Source organism: Misgurnus anguillicaudatus, chromosome 10, assembly GCF_027580225.2.
Source record: "Misgurnus anguillicaudatus chromosome 10, ASM2758022v2, whole genome shotgun sequence".
In the NCBI taxonomy this organism is placed as follows: Eukaryota; Metazoa; Chordata; class Actinopteri; order Cypriniformes; family Cobitidae; genus Misgurnus; species Misgurnus anguillicaudatus.
In genome coordinates, this window is record NC_073346.2 from 18,580,120 (window position 1) to 18,600,656 (window position 20,537).

The 20,537-nt window shown below is 39.0% G+C and overlaps 2 protein-coding genes and 1 long non-coding RNA gene across 3 annotated transcripts in view; all 3 read right to left on the reverse strand.

Moving 5' to 3' along the window:
• Window positions 1–5,247: 5,247 nt before the first annotated feature.
• Window positions 5,248–14,302, reverse strand: LOC129447886 (cell adhesion molecule CEACAM6). Its single transcript, XM_073872039.1, has 9 exons — window positions 14,242–14,302; window positions 13,778–14,101; window positions 8,441–8,713; window positions 8,081–8,335; window positions 7,578–7,698; window positions 7,305–7,345; window positions 7,059–7,081; window positions 6,582–6,734; window positions 5,248–6,403 (listed from the first exon to the last, which is right to left on the reverse strand). Exons 1-9 carry the CDS (start codon window positions 14,285–14,287, stop codon window positions 6,347–6,349), a joined length of 1,293 nt encoding a protein of 430 aa, XP_073728140.1. The 5' UTR covers window positions 14,288–14,302; the 3' UTR covers window positions 5,248–6,346.
• A 735-nt stretch (window positions 14,303–15,037) lies between these two features.
• LOC141367377 (cell adhesion molecule CEACAM6-like) overlaps window positions 15,038–20,537 on the reverse strand; it is a 43,329-nt gene continuing 37,829 nt past the window's right edge. The window contains exons 4-5 of the mRNA XM_073872718.1: window positions 15,210–15,323; window positions 15,038–15,114 (exon numbers count right to left, since the gene is read on the reverse strand). Coding sequence (XP_073728819.1) covers window positions 15,038–15,114; window positions 15,210–15,323 — 191 coding nt within the window. The remainder of the gene's footprint in view (window positions 15,115–15,209; window positions 15,324–20,537) is intronic.
• Window positions 16,787–20,130, reverse strand: LOC141367225 (uncharacterized). The gene is made up of 4 exons (XR_012371496.1): window positions 19,925–20,130; window positions 19,146–19,357; window positions 18,607–19,057; window positions 16,787–18,091 (listed from the first exon to the last, which is right to left on the reverse strand). It is a non-coding gene; the product is annotated as an uncharacterized lncRNA (long non-coding RNA).

Genomic DNA, 20,537 nt, shown 5'->3' on the forward strand with positions numbered 1-20,537 from the left:
TAGACAGATTTGGCTAGCACAGACATCGCTGCCTGATACTATCAGGAAGGAACTGACCCACATGCCCGTCACACCAGGCCGTGTGTTTCATCCAGATTCCCAGACGACACTGGATAAAGCGGAGCAAGCGCGGCGTAGAAGAGATTCAGTGCAACGCACGTTTGGTTCCGTCAAGGCAACTAAACAATCATATCGAGGCTCTCAGCCCTCTTATCATCCTCATTTTGGTCGGTCAGGATCATGGGAGTTCAGCAGAGGGCAGAATACCTATTCCCAGAGGTTTGATAGCAGTCAAAGTGCCAGACATGCACCTCGGCATTCACAAATGTCTCGTTTTCGTACATCAGGAAGAAATGCACCCCAAAAGAAGCAAAACCCCAGGGGCTCTGGCCCCTATGGGGGAACTGCATAGCAATCCTGGGAGAGCGGCCGGAATCTGCTCCCAGCTATGCCTGGACAGTTGGGAGAGAAAAATTTCGGATCGTTGGGTACTCGCTACAATAAAAAGCGGGTACAGAATCCAGTTCCGGCGACGACCCCCTTCGTTTTCAGGGATTCACGTAACTGTGGTCAAAGACTTAGTCCAGGCAGAAATTTTATCCAAGGAAATAGCAACACTCCTGGAGAAGAAAGCGATTACTCAGCTACAACCCTACGAACAGCACACTGGGTTTTATTCGAACTATTTCCTTGTGCCCAAAAAGGATGGTGGTCTCCGACCCATCTTAGACCTAAGGCGCCTGAATGCGTACATAAAAGTGTTGCCGTTCAAAATGCTGACCACTGCCCAAATTCTGGAGGCTATAGAGCCAAACGATTGGTTTACAACGCTAGACCTCAAGGATGCATACTTCCATGTGCCCATTCATCCAGATCACAGGAAGTTCCTTCGCTTTGCTTTCCAAGCTCAAGCATATCAATTCAGGGTCCTTCCTTTCGGCCTTTCCCTCTCTCCACGTGTATTTACCAGGGTGGTGTCAGCCGCCCTTTACCCTCTCCAGGCTGTGGGTATAAAGATACTCCCATACCTGGACGACTGGTTGATCTGTGCACAAAGTCGGGACCAGGTTGTAAGAGATACAGCCGCTGTTATCAACCATATACAGGAACTCGGGTTTCGTTTGAACCACGAGAAGAGCCATGTCGAGCCACGACAAGTAACCATATTTGTCGGGTTAGTTTTGAACACATTAACAATGACAGCATCTCTGTCCCCACAGAGAGTAGCAAGTTTATCGGCCCTGTCGCAGTCGTTCCGTTTAGGCAAACGGATGGAGCTGGCACAGTTCCAGAGATTAATGGGGACAATATCGGCAGCGATAAAGGTTGTACCCCTGGGAATGCTCAAAGCACGACCACTGCAGTGGTGGATCAACAAATTCCAACTCCACCCCAAATTACACAGACGAGTGAAGTTGAAGATTACACGGAAGTGTGTTCACGCTCTGCGTCCTTGGATGAGGAGCAGCAGCTTGGGGCAGGGTGTTCCTCTGGGGAATATACCAGAGAGGAGAATGGTAGTGACAACCGATGCTTCCCTGACAGGTTGGGGAGCTGTCTGGCAAGGAAGATCGGTCAGAGGTTCATGGAAGTTCCCCTGGACCATGGAACACATCAATGTGATGGAGCTGAGGGCAATCTATCTGTCTTTGAGACAATTGATTCCATTCCTACAGGACAAGCATGTCCTCGTAAGGACCGACAACATGTCGGCAGTTTATTACATCAATCATCAGGGAGGAACCAGGTCATTGCGCTGTCTTCAGGAAACCAGGAGACTTCTCTTCTGGGCCCAACCGAGACTCGCCTCTCTCAGGGCAGTCTATATACCCGGAGTAGTGAACCGGGCTGCCGATCTCCTCTCTCGAACTGGACCTCTCCCGGGGGAATGGCGATTACACCCGGAGGTGGTGCATCTGATATGGACCAGGTTTGGAAAAGCCCACACAGACCTGTTCGCATCAGCCGAGACAACACATTGCAAGATGTGGTTCTCCCTGAACGGCCAAGGTGGGCCTTTGGGACTGGATGCACTGTCTCACGAGTGGCCAAAAGGCTTACTATACGCTTTTCCTCCTCTACCATTGATTCCTCATGTACTCAAACGAGTGGATCTGGGGTATTGCAGGATTTTACTGATTGCCCCGAAATGGCCAAAGAGACATTGGTTCCCACTTCTTTTACGTCTGGTACGAGGCCATCCGTGGCCACTACCAATCAGAGCGGACCTTCTCTCTCAAGTGGAAGGTCAGATCTGGCACCCGAATCCAGCCACGTTACAGCTTTGGGTCTGGCCCCTAATCAGCCCTTCTCTTGTCAATTAGAGGAAGCAGTAAGGAAAACCATAAACAATGCTAAAGCACCATCCACTTGGGATAACTACTCAAGCAAGTGGCGTGTTTTCTCTAACTGGTGTCAGGACAAAAACCTAGACCCCACGAATTGTGGTCTTGATTCGATTTTATGTTTTCTTCAGTCACTTCTAGACTCAGGAAGAAAAGTTAACACAGTAAGGGTTTATGTGGCGGCTATTTCTCATTTCCACAGTCTTGTGGAAGGTTTAGCAGTTGGTAAGCACGTCTTGATTACTCGATTTCTCAAAGGGGCGCGTCGACTCTATCCTGAAAAAAGGCTGAGGTCACCATCCTGGGATCTTCCCATGGTTCTCCAGTCATTAACTAGAGCCCCATTTGAACCACTGGCCCAAGCGGATCTTAAGTCACTAACATGGAAAACAGTTTTTCTTCTGGCTATCTGCTCAGCAAAACGTGTGGGCGAATTACATTCTTTAACAGTGAGTGAAGATTGTCTAAGATGGAAAGCAAACTATTCGGGGGTCTCTCTTTGGCCAAACCCGGCTTTCCTGCCTAAGGTTCTTAATGATCGTACGATCAATCAAGTGATTGAACTTGCAGCCTTTCAGCCTGAGCCTGATCCTTCTTGTACAGACCTTGATCTTGCCACCTTATGTCCAGTTCGAGCACTTCGCACATACATTGAGCGGACACAGTCATTACGACATTTACATACTCAGTTGTTCTTGTGTTTTGATAAAAAAAGTCTTGGAAAACCAGCCTCAAAACAGCGTCTATCACATTGGATAGTAGACACTATTGCACATGCATATACTCCAGTCAAAGCTTACCAGTCCCAAGGAATCTGGTAGCTCATTCTACCAGGAGTCTGGCCACTTCCTGGGCAGCACTTAAAGGGGTGGCACTAATGGACATATGCACAGCAGCATCATGGAGTTCGCCTTGTACCTTTGCCAGGTATTACAGAGTCAATGTGGCAGACCCTGTTTCGATTGGGTCCACAATCCTGCTCTCGGCTGCCAAGCAAGGAGGTGAAGAAGGACAAGCTTCCATCCTTCGTGACCTTGATGGCACTAGTCATCCAAGGTAAGACCGTGGTGACGGTCTGAGTGAGGTCGAAATAGATCGTAAGTTATGGCTATAACTATGGATCTATGAGACCGAACGATGACCGTCACCATTTCTTGTCACTCAGGATGAACTGAGGCGTTCCAGGCAAGAGGAAGTGTTCGGTTCACCCGGATGTTTTATAGGGAACCAACCACTTGGGGTCAGTCATCTGACATTGTTTACATTAGGTCTCGAGGAGAGCTAGCAGAATGGCATCATTCAAGGTAAGACCGTGGTGACGGTCATCGTTCGGTCTCATAGATCCATAGTTATAGCCATAACTTATGATATAGCAGTGGCGAACCTTGGGTACTTCAGCTGGGCCTTCAAAATATGCAATGAAGTGCCATCCATAATACTAGGCTATTCGTATTTTGTTAAATCATACAGTGAACGTGTAAAATATCTGAGCACGCAAAGTTATATAACAGAATGGGCATGTCTGCCTTTAAATGCAGTTTTAAAGTTTAAAATTACTTTAATCTAACTGATAAACACAAATACAGATTCTGCTGCTCTGTAATGACAGGGGCTCTGTAAATTTGCATTTAACAAGCTTAAATTAAGTTCTTTAATTTGTTTTTTATTTTTTGGAAATATATATTTAGCTGTAGGATACCTTGTTAATCTTTTTCATAAGGGGAAATATAGCACCCTGCGTTCTCAGTGCACCTCCTTGTGGCTTATAACTGTTGTCGGGTATAGCGAGGTAAAAAATATTTGAATGTTTTCGCATTCTCTCAGATTTAGTTAGGAAATGATATTGTATGTAATTCGGCGTCGTCTGTCAGTCATTACTATATCCTCGCGTAACAAGTGAATCTGTCAGGAAATAAAAGTATAATTGAACCCATTATTTTTCTCGTGTTCGCGTCATATGCAGGCAGCAGGCTCCTCTGCACGCGCTTCTCCCAGCTGTGCTCTTCACGAGTACGCGCTTAAGTTATTTCGTTTTTACCTCAGCCCTATCAAGCTAGCCACAACGTCAATCACGTTTTCCGCCATTTACCTCAACCAATCTCACCGCAGAAATTCGGGCCATTAGACTGTATTAATATTAACGGTCTATGATCTTCGTCTTTTCGTGTTTTATGGCAGCTCGCATCCAGTTTGTTGCATGATTAGGACTTCATGAAGGCTTACAATGTTTTGTTTTTTGCCCGCCCACTTGAAATCAAAACGTGATTGGTCGATTTGCCCGTCACTCTCCACACCAAAACACATAGCTTGGCCTTCCCTGGGATTCATGAAGTCCTAACCAATGGATGAGCCAGATAACCGGGCCTTAATAGAGACAGACGATTCTGATTGGATTAGATGTTTTCATGACATGAACCTGACAGTAAGCTTAACGTTAGAACATAGATGAGAGAAAATATATTACATGTATTGTATTAAATTGAATTAAATAGAAATAAAAAAATGTAAAAACATATTTTTATTGAATATTATTTATTTGTATTATTATAATAAAAAATATTTTTATAAATTTTTTAGGCCTTCTCTGAAGGCGTAGAAGGCCCTGAAGGTTCCCCACTGCGATATAGACATATTGTATCACAGTTGGGTAAATTGTGCTTGTTGTGTGAACACAATTTCACTCTTATTGTACTGTTTCTTTTGATGTTTTAGCTACTGTATAAAAGTGGAAATTATAAACTTTTAGGTTCCTGCTCAGCATTAGTCCATGATGAATACAGTTCTCTCATTGTTATCGCTAAACAAACACAGTCAGGGTTAAAGTTTAACTCATAACATCTGTTTTATCAGTTGTGTGTCATGTGTTATCATGCTGGCCTATAAAAAAGTATAGAAGGTGAAATGAGGAAGATGTGACATTACTCTTTATTTTAACAGACTGAAAAGGAAAATGGTGATGGTAACTGGCCTGACAAATGTCTCTCTAGTTTCAAATTATTAATTTTAAATTAAAAGACAGTAGTTACATTACATTCATTGCAAGAGATAATGAACAATAAATTAGGTAATACAAGCTAATATGGTACATGGACATTTTTTTATATATTATACTTTTTTACATTTGTTTTATTAAATAACATGTAATTTAACCAAAAACAGACTACTGACTACCAAACAAAATGCCATTTACACTGTAAAAAAATGTAGCATGAAGTTAAAACAATTTGGTTTTGCAAGTCAATTCAACCTGCTTTTTTAAGTTTGGACTTAAAAAAGTTAACATAACTCATAAAAACAAGTTGAAATTGTTTAACTTAATTTATTAAGTTAAAGTAACATAAAAATATATGTTGATTTGACAAAAATTCTGCATTTTGGTTTTACATTGTTTTTGCACATTACATAAGCGTTTACAATTATAGGTCAATTGAGTCACAAATGCAATCTCTGCTCTTTACTATCTACTATTACAGTTTTACATTCTTTTATCAGCAAAGTGCAAAAAGACAAAGAGGAAGATCTTTTCATTTCTGAAAAACGGTATGTGATTTAAAAATAAATAGCAGAATCTCAAAGATCATTTGGCATAAACACATTTGTAAATCTTTAACTATGAGGTCAAATTTAATCTTATACAGTAAAAATAAATCTTAATTGGCCATTCCAGTCCTATAGAAATCAGCATTCTGTAGGCACATATGAACACTTGAATACCAATAAAGTACATTTTAGATATGTATTATAGGATAAATATTTGTTCTCATGGTCTTCATAAAGACTTATAATATTTTCATATCATATACTGTATCATTTTAAAAATAGAAGATTTTATTTTTCAACCCGCAGGTCATTTTGCATTCAGTCAAATACAGTACCAAACTTAAAATGCTGTATTTCACTTTTACAATAACAACTTTAGGGAAAAAATGCTTTTACACAATATCTTAAATGTGCAATATTCAGGCATACTCTGTGAACTCAGATGGCGTGTCAGTTGAGTTTCATTTCCTCACCTGTGCATAGGTGATTCCTTCTGGTAATGAGGAGGGGTTTAATGGCTGAATGTAGACATTAAACAAACATGTCATAAAATCAACTAACCAAATGACTTCCTTATTACTTTACAGCCAGGCTAAAGGACAGAATATGTTCCACATATACAGTAAAATTTTACTGTAGCCAAAGCACATTAATGATTTTTTCCAAAGGGCTAGATGTGCATACAGTATTGCTCACCTGACTTCCATAGGGAGGTGGAGGAGCTCTTGGTTTCCCTGAGACTCCATGTGTTATTTGTGCATACTCTGTCCTAGATTCATTCATATTCCCTAGATTCACTCCTCCTCCACCAGCCTTCGATGCATGACTGATATCTACATAATTCAACTCCTAGGAGAAAAACACTGATCAGCTAGTTGTACAGTGTGCTTTTCTTAACATTACATCCTGATGAAATGATGATGTCACCAGAGATGAGAAATGCCATAAACTTTTTAATTATTATCTCAATGAGATAAAAGAGTCAAAAGACAGACCACGTTGAATAACTTTGATCTCAATCTACTACTACTTGAAAAACAAGAATAATTTAGCCTTTCCTGTGTGTTGTGAGATTTGCGATTTGGCAACAGTCTTACAAGTTTAAATTAGGTATCCATAAAAAATTAAGGTAATGTTATGATCAGGAGAAAACAAAAACTGAAAGTCACTTACAGCCTCTGGATTTCTATGAGATGCTGTTTAAAGAAAGAAAGAAATCATTCAATTTTTTTCTGACAGCAAAATATCTATTTAGATTTTGATTCGAACAGTCAATCTGAAATCTGTAATGTGTTGATTATCATTGTCAACTTGCTTTATTTATTGAAGATATGACCCTCAAGAAATCTAGTTTGAACCAATATAATAACTGAATTAAATGTGTCATATGTTAGTATTATGAATTCATAACAAACATACCTTTATTGGCTGGACCTTTAACACTCAGGCGTACTTTTGTACTAAAGTGAAAAAATTGTCACAAAAACAACTTTTGCATGTTTGCACTTATATCATGATCTCTTAAAATTAAATAATGTCATAAATGAATGTTATTGTAATAATTTAAGATTTGGTCTAGATTCACAAATCAGATGTCTGACTAATGAAGCTGGATAATAAAATAATTTATTCAAGTTGACAAAATTGCTTTTGTGATAATGATTAGAAATTACACAATGAGGTTTTACTCACCGTTTCTTTGTTTTTACAAAGTAGAAAATCAAACCACAAATGCTTGCAACTGCCACTAAAACTCCAATGACAATTCCAACTATTGCTCCTGTTGACAGCCCTCCACCTCCATCACCAACTTCTTCTATAGCAAAAATAGAAGAAACATCAGACAGACGTCATGAACTGCACACAAAAGTAGGATGTACAATAAACAAATAAATAATAGAAATAGCATAAATAATGTTCACACATTATGTTTACACATATGAATATATATTCTGTTCTATCCCAAGCCATGCTAGCAATATAAAATAATTCATAATTCTATTTTGCAGCCCCTGTTATCCAAATAAATGAATAGAACATTACAACTGCAAACTTGAACTGAGGTGTACACACAAAACAGAAAAAAGAGTGTTCTTTACTATACAAAAAATGTATGTAAAATACCTTAATATAAAAGGTGGAATATTGTCAAAGCTATGGTTAACATCACAGTTTTCTACAAAAGTTATTCTTACCTTTAACTACTAATAGATGTCTTTGAGAGACATTTATCTCTGTGACATCATTGTGGGCTGTGCAGATGTAATCTCCACTGTGTGTGATGTCACTCTTATCAATGGTAAATGTGTTTGTGGTTACACCGGTGTCTGATCCATTAAACCTCCAGGTGAATGAAGCAGAAGGTACAGAAGTGGCAGAGCAAGACAGTGACACAGGACGGCCTAAATCCACTTCATTCGGACCTTTAATAAAAACATCTTCTGGTCCATCTATAACACAGACAAGAGACTCATTGTTAGATGAGTAAACAGAGCATTAAAGAATTTAGATATTTCATCAAATTCAAACACAAATCTTGATGTTTAACTGCTCACAGTTGATGATAAGTCTGAGGTTTGCAGTATCAGAGCTGGCAGGGTTTCTTAATGTACATTGATATTCTCCACTGTCTGATCTGATCACTGGACTGATCAACACTGATCTGTTATCAGATGAAAAGGTGATGTTGTTGATGGATGTCAGTGGATTATTATCTTTCATCCATTCCACAGAAGTGATGTTGCCGCTTCCTTCACAGGTTATGTTAGCACTTGATTTGCCTTCAATTAATGATTCTTGTGGACCAATGATTGTGGTGGATACTCTTTCTGTTTGGATAAGAGAGAAAACACAAAACACTGTTTGTTTCTAAATAAAGCAAGGAAGTCTATTGTTTTGATGTGGTTTAATTCTAGTCATGGATTCCTGGTTTCTACAAATATTGGTAAATAACAAAAAGATCTGCATAATGGGCCTCCTCACAATTCTATTGACTAAGCTCAGTGTTACTCATTGGGTGGCTTGCGAGCCTCATGTGGCTCGGCAAGCTTTAATTTGTGGCTTGCATGGCAGTAAATAATACGGTGATATGATCATGCAAGGACGTGTTTTTTCTGTCTTTTCTGCTCTGGACGCAATCTGCATTGAATATTGTCACTGAAAAAAATATGCAGCATGAAGTTTAACCAACTTGGTTTTTGAAGTCAATTCAACCTACTATTTTAAGTTTTGGCTTAAAAAAGTTGACATAACTTCAAATAAATTAAATCCAGTTGAAATTGTTTAATGTTGATTTATGTTTCATTTATGTTAAATGAACCATAAAAATATTGTCACGGTAAAACTAAGGAAGAACCCAAACGCAGAAGATGTACAAAAATAAAACTATAAATTTATTAACAGAACACAAAAACCCACGTGGGGGTAAAACAGATGGTAAATCAACACTGTGGTGGAACACAAAACACTGGAACACATGAACACTAAATCAGGAACAGATCTCAGAAACACGGATGACATGAACACTGAATTTAGACAACGAACGCGCACACGACAGAGAACGAGAGGGCATTATAAAGACACCACATCAATGGGGAACAGGTGAATATAATTAATTACGTAAGACACGAGTACATAAGGGAGTAGGGTAAAAGTGACGAGACACTGGGAACACGTGACACAAATACATAATGTGAACACACGTGTCCCCACACAAAACACAATGCTGCCATTACCTTGCCCTTAGAAATCAGACCTGAATCTTACACCAAGGTCTGGCAAGGCCATGACAGCGACAAGACACTGGAAACACGTGGAAGCCACACACACAATATGACTCCCCGTGTCCCCACACAGAACACAATACTGTCATGGTCTTGCCAGATACACTCAGACCCGAGTCTAGTACAAAAGGTCTGGCAAGCCCATGACAAATATATGTTGATTTAACAAAAATGCTGCAGGTTTTTTACAGATTATGTTCAGGGATGACAGATTGAGAAGCAGACTGACTGGATGTACTTTTAAAAATTTGCGGTAAAAGTGGCTCTTCTACTTTGACCTATCTCATGAAAAAAAATAGTGAAAAACACTGGTGTAGTTTGTATTCAAGCACAGCTGTCATCTGACAATACATATTAAATTACAGTTTACTTGTTTTTCTCATTTTTGTCCACTAAGAAAATGTGTAATATAATGAAGTATTGGAAAGCAGTTGATATTTTTATCATGCATAACTGTTGGGGTAGGCTAGCAATGTAATCTTGGGCTTACAGTATCTTAAAGATATCTTAATTATTAAGCATTTTTCAGAATATAAAACCAACGGTCTTCTCCAAATGCAAGATTTTTGAGCAGCTGCCTGACCTCTCCTTTCCAGATATTCCAACCATTGCAAATTTGACAGAGACCATACAAGGTAGAGTTGTCAAAGGTATTGATGCAATCAGGTGTTAGTGCACCTCTCCCTGACAAATTTATATCCACCTTATTTTTAAAGTAACTGTGGGCGCTGCCATCTTTGAGCTTCTTTGTGTAAGACTTTTGGTGAGTGACCTTCCCATTGTAAAGATACTGGTATGCCGCTGTGCCACTTTAACACCTGAACACACAGGAAGACGCCCCTGCCCCGACAGAATGAGTGGCAAAACATAGAACAATATGCCTGGATTTTTAAAGAAAATGGCAGTATAACAGACAGTTATCAGCTTAAATTGAATTTAGATGGCCTTGACAGTGACCCAAACAACCATTAGTCCGGGGACCTTGGCATGTGACCAGACATCTCTTTTCCCAACATATATGTTTGTCCTGCCTAATACTATGGCCGCTACAAATTCTTCTCTGTTCTGTTTGCACAGTAGATCACACAACAACGTCCCCCATTTTAGATGCGTTTTCCACAATACATGCTAAGCTGTCGCTCAGACTTTTTGCCACTTGGCAGGTGTAACTGCAGTCACTTTCGCCGAAGATGATGTCACATGCATACCCTTTATTGAGAAGCACCCCCATTGTTTTATTCTAGGTAAGAGAATCCAAGCTATGAGCAGAGTGACGTAAATGTGACGCATTACATAGTTAACCCTTTAGTGTTAACCAACGGCACTATGGTGGGAAAGGCATAGGGCCCTATTTTAACGATCTAAGCGCATTGCCTAAAGCATACAGCGCAACATCTAAATGGGCGTGTCCGAATCCACTTTTGCTAATTTAACGACGGGAAAAATGGTTTGTGCGCCGAGCGCATGGTCGAAAAGGTCCTATTGTAATGGGAGTATTTTGGGCGTAACGTGCAGTAAACCAATGAGAGTCACAGCTCTCATCCCCTTTAAAAGCAAGTTGCGCTGGCGCTATGTCTAATCCCTATTTAGATGACGGACTTTGTAAACTCAAAAACTAAGCGGAGGTAGAAGATCCCCAGTTTAAGATTAATGTTAAATAATTGTGTTGTTTTTTACTTGTATTGAAATTGTTATTTTTTATTAAAACCTTTAAAACCCGTTTTCTTTTAGTCATGGAAGTAAAAAAGCAGGCTTGTAATTGCTTTAAATGTATGGCTATCCAATATCATCAAAACATAATTTACAAGTAGGCCTATATAAGATAAGGTTTTTACTCTAAAAATACTTTATTTGTAACAAACAGGAGATAAAGAATTTACAAACGGCTCTTCGCACGTTTCAGCACTTTGGACAGCGTTTTTTTAGCAAAGAGTTTTTTTTAAGCATTACTTAAAAATGTTTCTCATCTCACCATATCCGCAGGTACAGAGTCATCATATACAATAAATCCGTGATGTAGCATTAAAAAAAAACATTTAAAAACAGATGCATTTGTTTAAAGCAAAGCATTTATTTACTTACCAGGCTGCAGGTGAAGCAGCTCTTTGCGCCTTCTAACGTCTCATGATTAGTCCTCATTTATGTCCAAGAGACTCAATAATAATCTTTTGCATTCAATCCTTTAATCTTTCATATTTAAAAGCATTTTTGTGCTGCTGCGCATTCATGTACTTTGTGATTAGCAAACCCGCGTTGTCCTCCCGTTTATAGGCGCATATTACTGCGCTCTTTAAATAACAAAAGACATATTGCGCCATTGACTTTAGACTTTAGACTAGGTTTTTGTTGGTCAATGGCGTAGTCTATTTTAGTTGCCTCAAAATAGCAACGCGCCAACAATGCGCCTGAACACACCTCGTTTTCAGACCCGAACGCCCATGGGCGCAAAAGGGGTCGCAAATGCATTTGCTATTTAAACAACGCGGCGCTAAACGTGAAAATTAGGGTGGAAACTAGCGAAAGACACTTGCGTCGCACATTGCGCTGCATTGCGCCGGGTGTAAGATAGAGCCCATAATCTTTACTATAAACATGCACACAAAGAACATTTTGATGTTTTTAAATCAATGCATTTCATTTTAGTCTGCCTGCCGAAATCTTTTGTTTCGGGTTGCATATGATTACAGTATTATAAAAAATAAAGTTATATAATGTATTTTTTAATTATAATATTTTTATTTTTTATTTTTATTCTTCAATTTCTTTTTTTGTTGTTTTTGTTTTTATTAATATTGAATGTTTTATATGAATCTCACAAAATATGTTGTAGTTATGAGTTTTAAGTCAGTTTTATCCTAATTGTTAGACTATAAAAAAAGTCCTGTAAAACCTTAATCAACTTACTTAAAGCAATTTGTGTTGGTTTTTGCAGTGTGCAAATGCTTATGAACTCATATTAGCACGTATTACTTTCTCTAATAGAGAAATACACACTGTGTATGACTGTTTAGTTTAGTTTATTAGTTTATAATGACGTGGACAGTCCCTTTTGATAAAAAGAGCAGCTTTAGCCTTTACGACTAATTTCCAGCTGTAGTCTCCGGCCAGATTGTTAATAGGCATACATCAAATAAAATACATTACAATCATATTTACAGCAGGGCTAAGCAAGAGGGAGTAAGATGTACAAACGTGTGACACACAATTGAGGCAAGCACCAATTGCAAAAGCATAAAAGCAGTTCATGTATTTAAAACAGTAAACATTTCACATACAAAATAATCATACAGAGGCCACATTGAAACACATACAGACCTAACATTAAGTCAGGCAACAGAGATCTGATGGCAGCAGCATGACCATGTCAGATCAAATACATATCAAATCTGTCTGATTAATGTGTGCATTTATAATTAATGGACAGCCAGTTTTTAAGGTGTGTAGTAAAGTTGTAATACGCATGCATATCTTTCTTTATAGTGGGCAATGAGTTCCAGTTTTGTATTGCTGTGACAGAAAATGATAATTGACCAAATGTACTTTTCCTGAATGGGATTAGAAGGTCACCTTGTGCGGTGCTTCTGGTGATCTGATTGCTATTATTAGGTTGGATTATGAATTAATTAAAAGGAGAGGTATTATGCAAAATTTTGTAGACCAGACAGATGTTTTTGTATTTGATTACATCTTCCCGGCATAGCACTGGGCAATTTAGACTGTTCACTGAAAACATGAGCCTTTCATGTGCACGAGAAAGATGAATAATCATCAACTCTGTGTTTAAGTCTGAGTTGAAAGAGAAAGTTGATAACTAGAGTCATAAAACAGATTAACCCAAATTAACTCAGGTTGGATTTGTAGGGTTTTGTCAACCCAAAACTTACTCTGCAACTCAACTTGCTTTGTGCTCGCTTTGTATTTTTCCCACATCCTTAAATCTTGTTACATTTACAGCATATAAAACATTAAATAACCAAATATTTTTGTTTATTAAAACAATCCTTAAAGTACTAATCATAAAATATATCCTATAATATATTTTCATTATCCCTACCACTATCAATACATGCTTTATTAAGTCTGCTCAAATAATAGTTATAACAGACTCACCATACATTTTGAGTGAAGTTTGTCCTATATGGGTTTGAAAATCACTTGTTGCTACAGTCAGACTGTATGTTCCAGAATCATTCAGCCTCAGGTTCTTGAGCTCCAGTGCAGCAGTGGTGGGGTCCAGATCAACTCTGCCAACATATTCTGGAGATACTAAAGTTCCAGCAGCGTTTGAAAGAAGAATAGTAACACCTCCAAAACCCCATTGAATTGAAGCAATCTGTGAAGAAATATATGGCGGGTCTTCAGGGACGAGCACTACGCTTTTTCCTGTTGCCCCATTAAACTCAGGAAACTGCAGATTTTCACCAAAACATTGTCCTGTTTCCAACAAGAAAAGATGTTAAAACTTTTTGAAGATGTGTAGTAAAAGGCAGACTGACTTTTATTGTTCCTTGCAGTTAACTACAGCTTACATTATGTTTATCAACACAAATTATGTAGTTGTTTTAAAGGCTTACCAATGCACAAGATCAACAGAGTCCCACACAAACCACGAGGAAACATCCTGATTGAGGTCTTAGTCACATGTTATCTTTAATATATACATCTCATTTTTAGTTAATGATAAACTCTTGTTGTAAAACAAAGATCAAGCTTTGTGCCACCTAGAGCTATGGTGCTGTGGAGTTGACATGAGTCATGTTGTCTATTTGTATAAACAATAACTCACTTCTGGAAACCTCTTAAAAAAATCTGGATTAATTAAAATTAAATCATATTGTAATGTTTCAGTATTGCTTGAGGGGGTGAGGTTTTTAAATAATTACTTGGAAATAAAAGAAATCCATATGTTTTTGTTTGCATACAAGCCAACAATATTCAGAATCTCCTAAAATTCTGAAAACAGAGCTGAATTTGTTACAGTGAGCGTGTAAAATCTATATTTTTTAAAAGTAATACAAATTTAATTGAAAACAAAAAATACATAGGCAAGACTCCAGTATATATATTTACAGTGGGTGACATTTTGAAAGTCAATATCTGCATAGAGATCTTAACACCAAATTACTACCCAGCCCAGGAATACAAACAGCACAGTAACATGAAGATTCCTTTAGATCAGAGCCTTAAGATTGTGGCCCCACTCAACATTGAAGCCTCATACAATTCAGAGAACATAGCTTCAATATTCTTTATGTTTGAAATAAAATAACTTTAATTAATTGTTATAAAATTTGATCATAAAACACAGCTAAAAGATTTAATTAAAAATAAAATGAATATGGCAGGTTACTCTAGGTTAGTTTTAAATATTCAAGGTGGATTTCTACTTTTAAAGTCAACGTTTTCATATATCGTCTCAGCATTATTATTATTATCCAGCCCAGAACCTGTGGATTTAAAAAAGAACATATAAGATGTCACACATACTAACAAAATGTGATTATATATTACAAATTATACAGTTTGCCTCATTATTACTTACTTTGTCTTTGTTTTATAAAGTAGAAAATCAAACCACAAATGCCTGCAACTGTCACTAAAACTCCAATGACAATCCCAACTATTGCTCCGGTTGTGAGCCCACCTCCACCACCTTCTATAGCAAAATACAAAAAAAGCTTTTCTGTGCTCAGTGTCATGTACTGTTAACAATTGTTACACTTTATCCCATCAAGTAAAATGGCATTTTAAACCACACTTTAAAAAAAAGATTTCTGAAAGATTCTGTATCTGGCTGTATGGTTACAAGAAGCATCCACAAAGCATTGCACACAAAGTTCAGTGTATTAAAAAAAGGTCCCAGGCCAACGAGTAAAAACCTGACCGTGTGGGACTCTTGTCCGGTTACTAACGCGGTCAGATTCTCTTTTCCTTTTCCTACTCTCTTCCGAACGCGCTTTCTTAACTTTTAAATCGTTTAGCATCACGTCTCAAATTCGCGCGTGCAGTTGTTGTTATAGGCTTGATCGACTTCATGCAGCACTGCAAGAACCAACAGCCGGATGACGTCAAAGTGGCATCTCGGATCATTCTCACGGTACTTTGATGTCATCTGGCGGTCGGTTCTTGCAGCGCCACGTGAAGTCGAACAAGCCTAACGTGTGTGACGTCGTTGCTGTAAAGCAAGTCGTGATTCTCGTGAGATTTGTCAGGGGCGGATCTCTCAAGCTTGCATTGCTGGTTTTTCTAGCGGCGTCCTCCCCGAGCTTCAACAGGAGGATGATTCACCCTACTATGACTTTGTTTACCACCGAAATAACTTTGAAGCTGTTATATTAAGGTAAAATAACTGCATGGTGTGTCTTTAATGCTTCTTGTGGACCAATGAGTGAGGTGTCAGATGGTCAGGGGATCTCTGGATAATCCGTAATTTGTTTGTAATTATAAAACGAAAATACAGTTTTTATGTTTTTTGTTTCAAAATGGAAAACCAAATAACCGTTTTTGGTGTCAGAATCAAAAAAACGAAAAACGACTAAACCAAATTCAAATAACGGTCCGATTTTGGTTTTTGGAAATTCCTTTTTTATTTCTTCGTTTGAAGATCTACATTAAAAGAATGACAGGTTGACCATGTGACCCAGCAGCCATATCACCCTGTAGCCCAAGACGGCTTGCCCACTGAAGCTAAGCAGGGCTGAGCCTGGTCAGTACTTGGATGGGAGACCACCTGGGAAAGGCTCATGACCCCTGCAAGTACATATTGCTCAACCCTGGGATCGATCGAAAGTGATCAAAGCGGATGGCGCCAACGCTGGTTAACGTACTTAAGTGTTATTTACAGAAATTGTAAATTTACAGGCCTAGTTGATTAAAATCCACTAATCTGTTGAATGTGTTGTTTATTATTTTCATAGTTTGAGTTGATGTAACTGATGAGATTCATACAGTCAAGTGAAAAAGTTTTATTTTTTTGGACTGAATTAAGAAAGGTTGTAATGTATCAGTGCACTCTCTTTGTCTGGAAGACTTCTACTTGCTTTGATGTGTTTTATTTTACACTATCCCACCCCTTCTGAAACCCAAGCATACAGGACAGAGACTCCAACACACTTTAAATACCTTTACAACTTTTATTTTTCACCCAGAATGTGTTTCATTTAAAAAGCAATGCATGAAAACACAAGTAAACAAGATCTGTTTAGTTTAAAGCTCTCTCACCACAACAAGGTACAGATCTACGAGCGAGAACACGAGACAAGACGAGAGACAAACATTTACTACCATTTGCAAACATTAATTAAACATGGAGCTGACATACATAAATCACAAGGACACGCACACATAAATAACATTAATAATAACCAAAAACACTTAACAGTTAAAAACACAAACTTGTACTTAAGATAAAAATAAACAATTGGTTTGTACAGGCAAAAGCCCAATAAAGAACAGGATTATCCAAAGACTCAGGTCACCAATCAACAAATAAAGGCTCAAGCCATTCCTGTCTCTTAAATTTTTTTGTGTGTTTTCTTTGGCAAACTTTTGTTAAACATGAAACAGACAAAGACATACAAACATCACAAAGTCATGAAGCTGACAAAGACAAACAACACGCATGACAAAAACACAGATTATCTGAACATGAACAACCATTAAAGGGTATGTAAACTGATTAAGGTTAAAATTAATGAGGTTAGATTGGCCTTGACATTGAACATAGGCCAGAACATGTTTGTATAAATAAAGATACTATAAAGTGCACTAAAACAGCAACATAAATAATAATAAAAAACAAACACAAGAATATTCTTAAGTTAAACTGCAAAGTGCATTTTGTTTACTTTTGAACTATATAAATCAATAGATTGTACTTGCTGAAGCACTTTAAAACAACAAACAAGCCTCTTTCTCTCTCCTACAGATGGCACAGGAGAAGTGGCATCACACAGGTAAGTTATTTACACAGTTCTCCTCTTTTCCAACTCGTACAGCACATTGTTAAACCCAGAGGTGGTGGATTTCCTAGTGGATGGACAGTAGGAAAATATCTTCTGGGTGCTTACAGACACTTTTTCCTTGAAAGGTGTGTACCTCTTCCAATGTCCAACACAATTAGGCACGTGGCAAGCCCCACTGCAAAGACTTGTTAGGCATGAATCCCTTGACTGTTGGGGCTGGAGGTACAAAGCTCCGGGCTGCACGATGGCCCATGAAACAGGATGGAGGGAGCCTGTGGCTGTGCGGGGAGAACCAGCAGTATGGGTGCTGTCGACATAGGGGGTGATCATAGGTGGGCGCAGCAGGCTTTGGCTGGAGGTGGGTGGACGCAGCAGGCCTTGGCCGAGTGGAGGAGGATGATGCCATGGGCTGAACGGGCCGGTTCACAGCAGGCACAGGCTATGGCTCTTCAAAAATAATCTGGAAATATAAAATAAACATGTAATGAGTATTGTAAGGAGTATTGTAATTTCCTAAATAAAGATAGCTCCTCCCCAAAGAGCACAGCATGAGATCACCATGAAGGCTCGGGAAAACAACTCTCTACGATTCACAGTTGACTTCCCACCGAGACCATTTGGTTTTCAGAGATCACACTTTTAGGATGTCATACATTTGTATTCTCATTCTCTCAAAGCAAACTGTACATGAAATGCCACATGCACAAAGAATCTGAAACTGATCTTATTTGTTTTCACTCAATGCAAGTGGTTAATGGTCTCACTCACTCACTACAATGTTAAAGTTTAAGCAAACTTCATTCAATGTTGATAGACACCTCCCATCTTAGGCATAAATGTTTGTCGTTGGTTTCCACCATTTGGGCCTACGGATGGATGGGTGATATATCCCCCCCCCCCCCACAGTATTGTTATGATGTGTGCGATTTGCTTTCCACAGCCAACAGGTGAAACAAAGTGCTTATGACAACTTACCTCCGCTTCTCACCACGCCCATCCAGCCTCATGATGAACATGCTGGTACTGGACCTGAGGCCGGTCTGGTGTTGTGAGGGATGTTGGCAGCACAGGAGCTTCCGGGAACGGTGCATCCGACAGCACTTTCGGGTGAGGCATCCCCTTCGGCAGTACCGTCGCCCCGTAGTATTTTTCTCCTCCCTGGCAGTGAAAGATGAGATGGACTTGGTATTTAAGTTGGGCAGTGAAATGGCAAGACCGCCAAGGATGGGGACTTCTCGAACTCTGCAATCCTCTTATACTGTCCCTTCAAAGAAGCGGTGACCTGGCTGAGGTGAGCTGATTGGCTGGTGCTCGGTTCTTCAGGAGGAGGAGGTAGAGGAGGCGACTGTCCTTGGTCCCCTGTGCCGCCTGAGCGTACGTCATGCAGCCAAACTTGCTCTTCTGAGCTGCTCTGAATCCATTGTCACTGAAAATGATATTATGAAATGTTGTGTTGGTGTGTTAGATGTTTAATTATCTATTTCATCATAGGTTTCAACTGCTATTGAACTCACCGACCACAGTTGTTATCCACATACACACCCTTTGGATCAGGAGTGTTGGCACGGCAAAAGCGGGCGACCAGACCTCTGGCTATGCGTACGCAATACCTCTCGGACCCGGACAGCACCACTGTGGTCAAGAACTGACCCCACTCATTCAGCACGATGGTGACGTACTGCACGGTGCCCTCCCTGGCCGTTGTTGTAGATCCTACCTTGAGAATCTATAAAAACAAAGCAGAACATTCATTGTGTGGTGTTTATCAACAATCAGTCTGTTCCATATGATCACATTGATCATTAACATCTTTACACTTCTAAAGCATATTTACACATCGAATTTTAACTCCACACTATTGTAACAGCATCTCTATGGTCTTAAGACGTGAGCTAGAGTGTCTGATGACGTTTTTGAAGTATTTCCAGGGAATTTCAGGTCATTTCATCGGCGATTGGTAGCTCGTTAATTCATTTCCAATGCATTCGGTTAATATATAGTATATATTATTTAATATAAGCATATTTAAGCTCTACATTTCGAGTCCACACATTAGTAGTACATTTGTCAAGGTCTCAACATGTAAAATGAATAGTCTGGTCGCATTTAAAACGCATTTCAGAGATCAAACCTAGCTATTTTGATGTAAACAAGTGGTGCTAGCCTAGTCAATCGGTGGTCTCAGTACGGCGCTAATGAGATATTATCATGTAAAACCTTAAATATCAGGCAAATTATTAAAAAATATAACGCGTTTCATTTATAACTTAGCACATAATTATAACAAACGTACCTGCGAGTAAACAAACACAGTCCATCGGTCCTCAATGACAACGAATCCAAATGTGAATATTTACTAGTCCTGAATAAATTAGATGACGTTTTCCGATCCTCGCTCAATGATTGGTCCGTTGAGCGCCGAGCTCTGCTCAGCATTGCTCAACCATTGGCTGATCGCTGCTCAGCTCTGCTCAGCTCTGCTCAACCATTGGACGGCTGCCGATCGCTTAGGTACTTGGAGGGGAACTTGCTGGAATACCGGCTCATGACCCCTGCAAGTACATATTGCTCAACCCTGGGATCGATCGAAAGTGATCAAAGCGGATGGCGCCAACGCTGGTTAACGTACTTAAGTGTTATTTACAGAAATTGTAAATTTACAGGCCTAGTTGATTAAAATCCACTAATCTGTTGAATGTGTTGTTTATTATTTTCATAGTTTGAGTTGATGTAACTGATGAGATTCATACAGTCAAGTGAAAAAGTTTTATTTTTTTGGACTGAATTAAGAAAGGTTGTAATGTATCAGTGCACTCTCTTTGTCTGGAAGACTTCTACTTGCTTTGATGTGTTTTATTTTACACTATCCCACCCCTTCTGAAACCCAAGCATACAGGACAGAGACT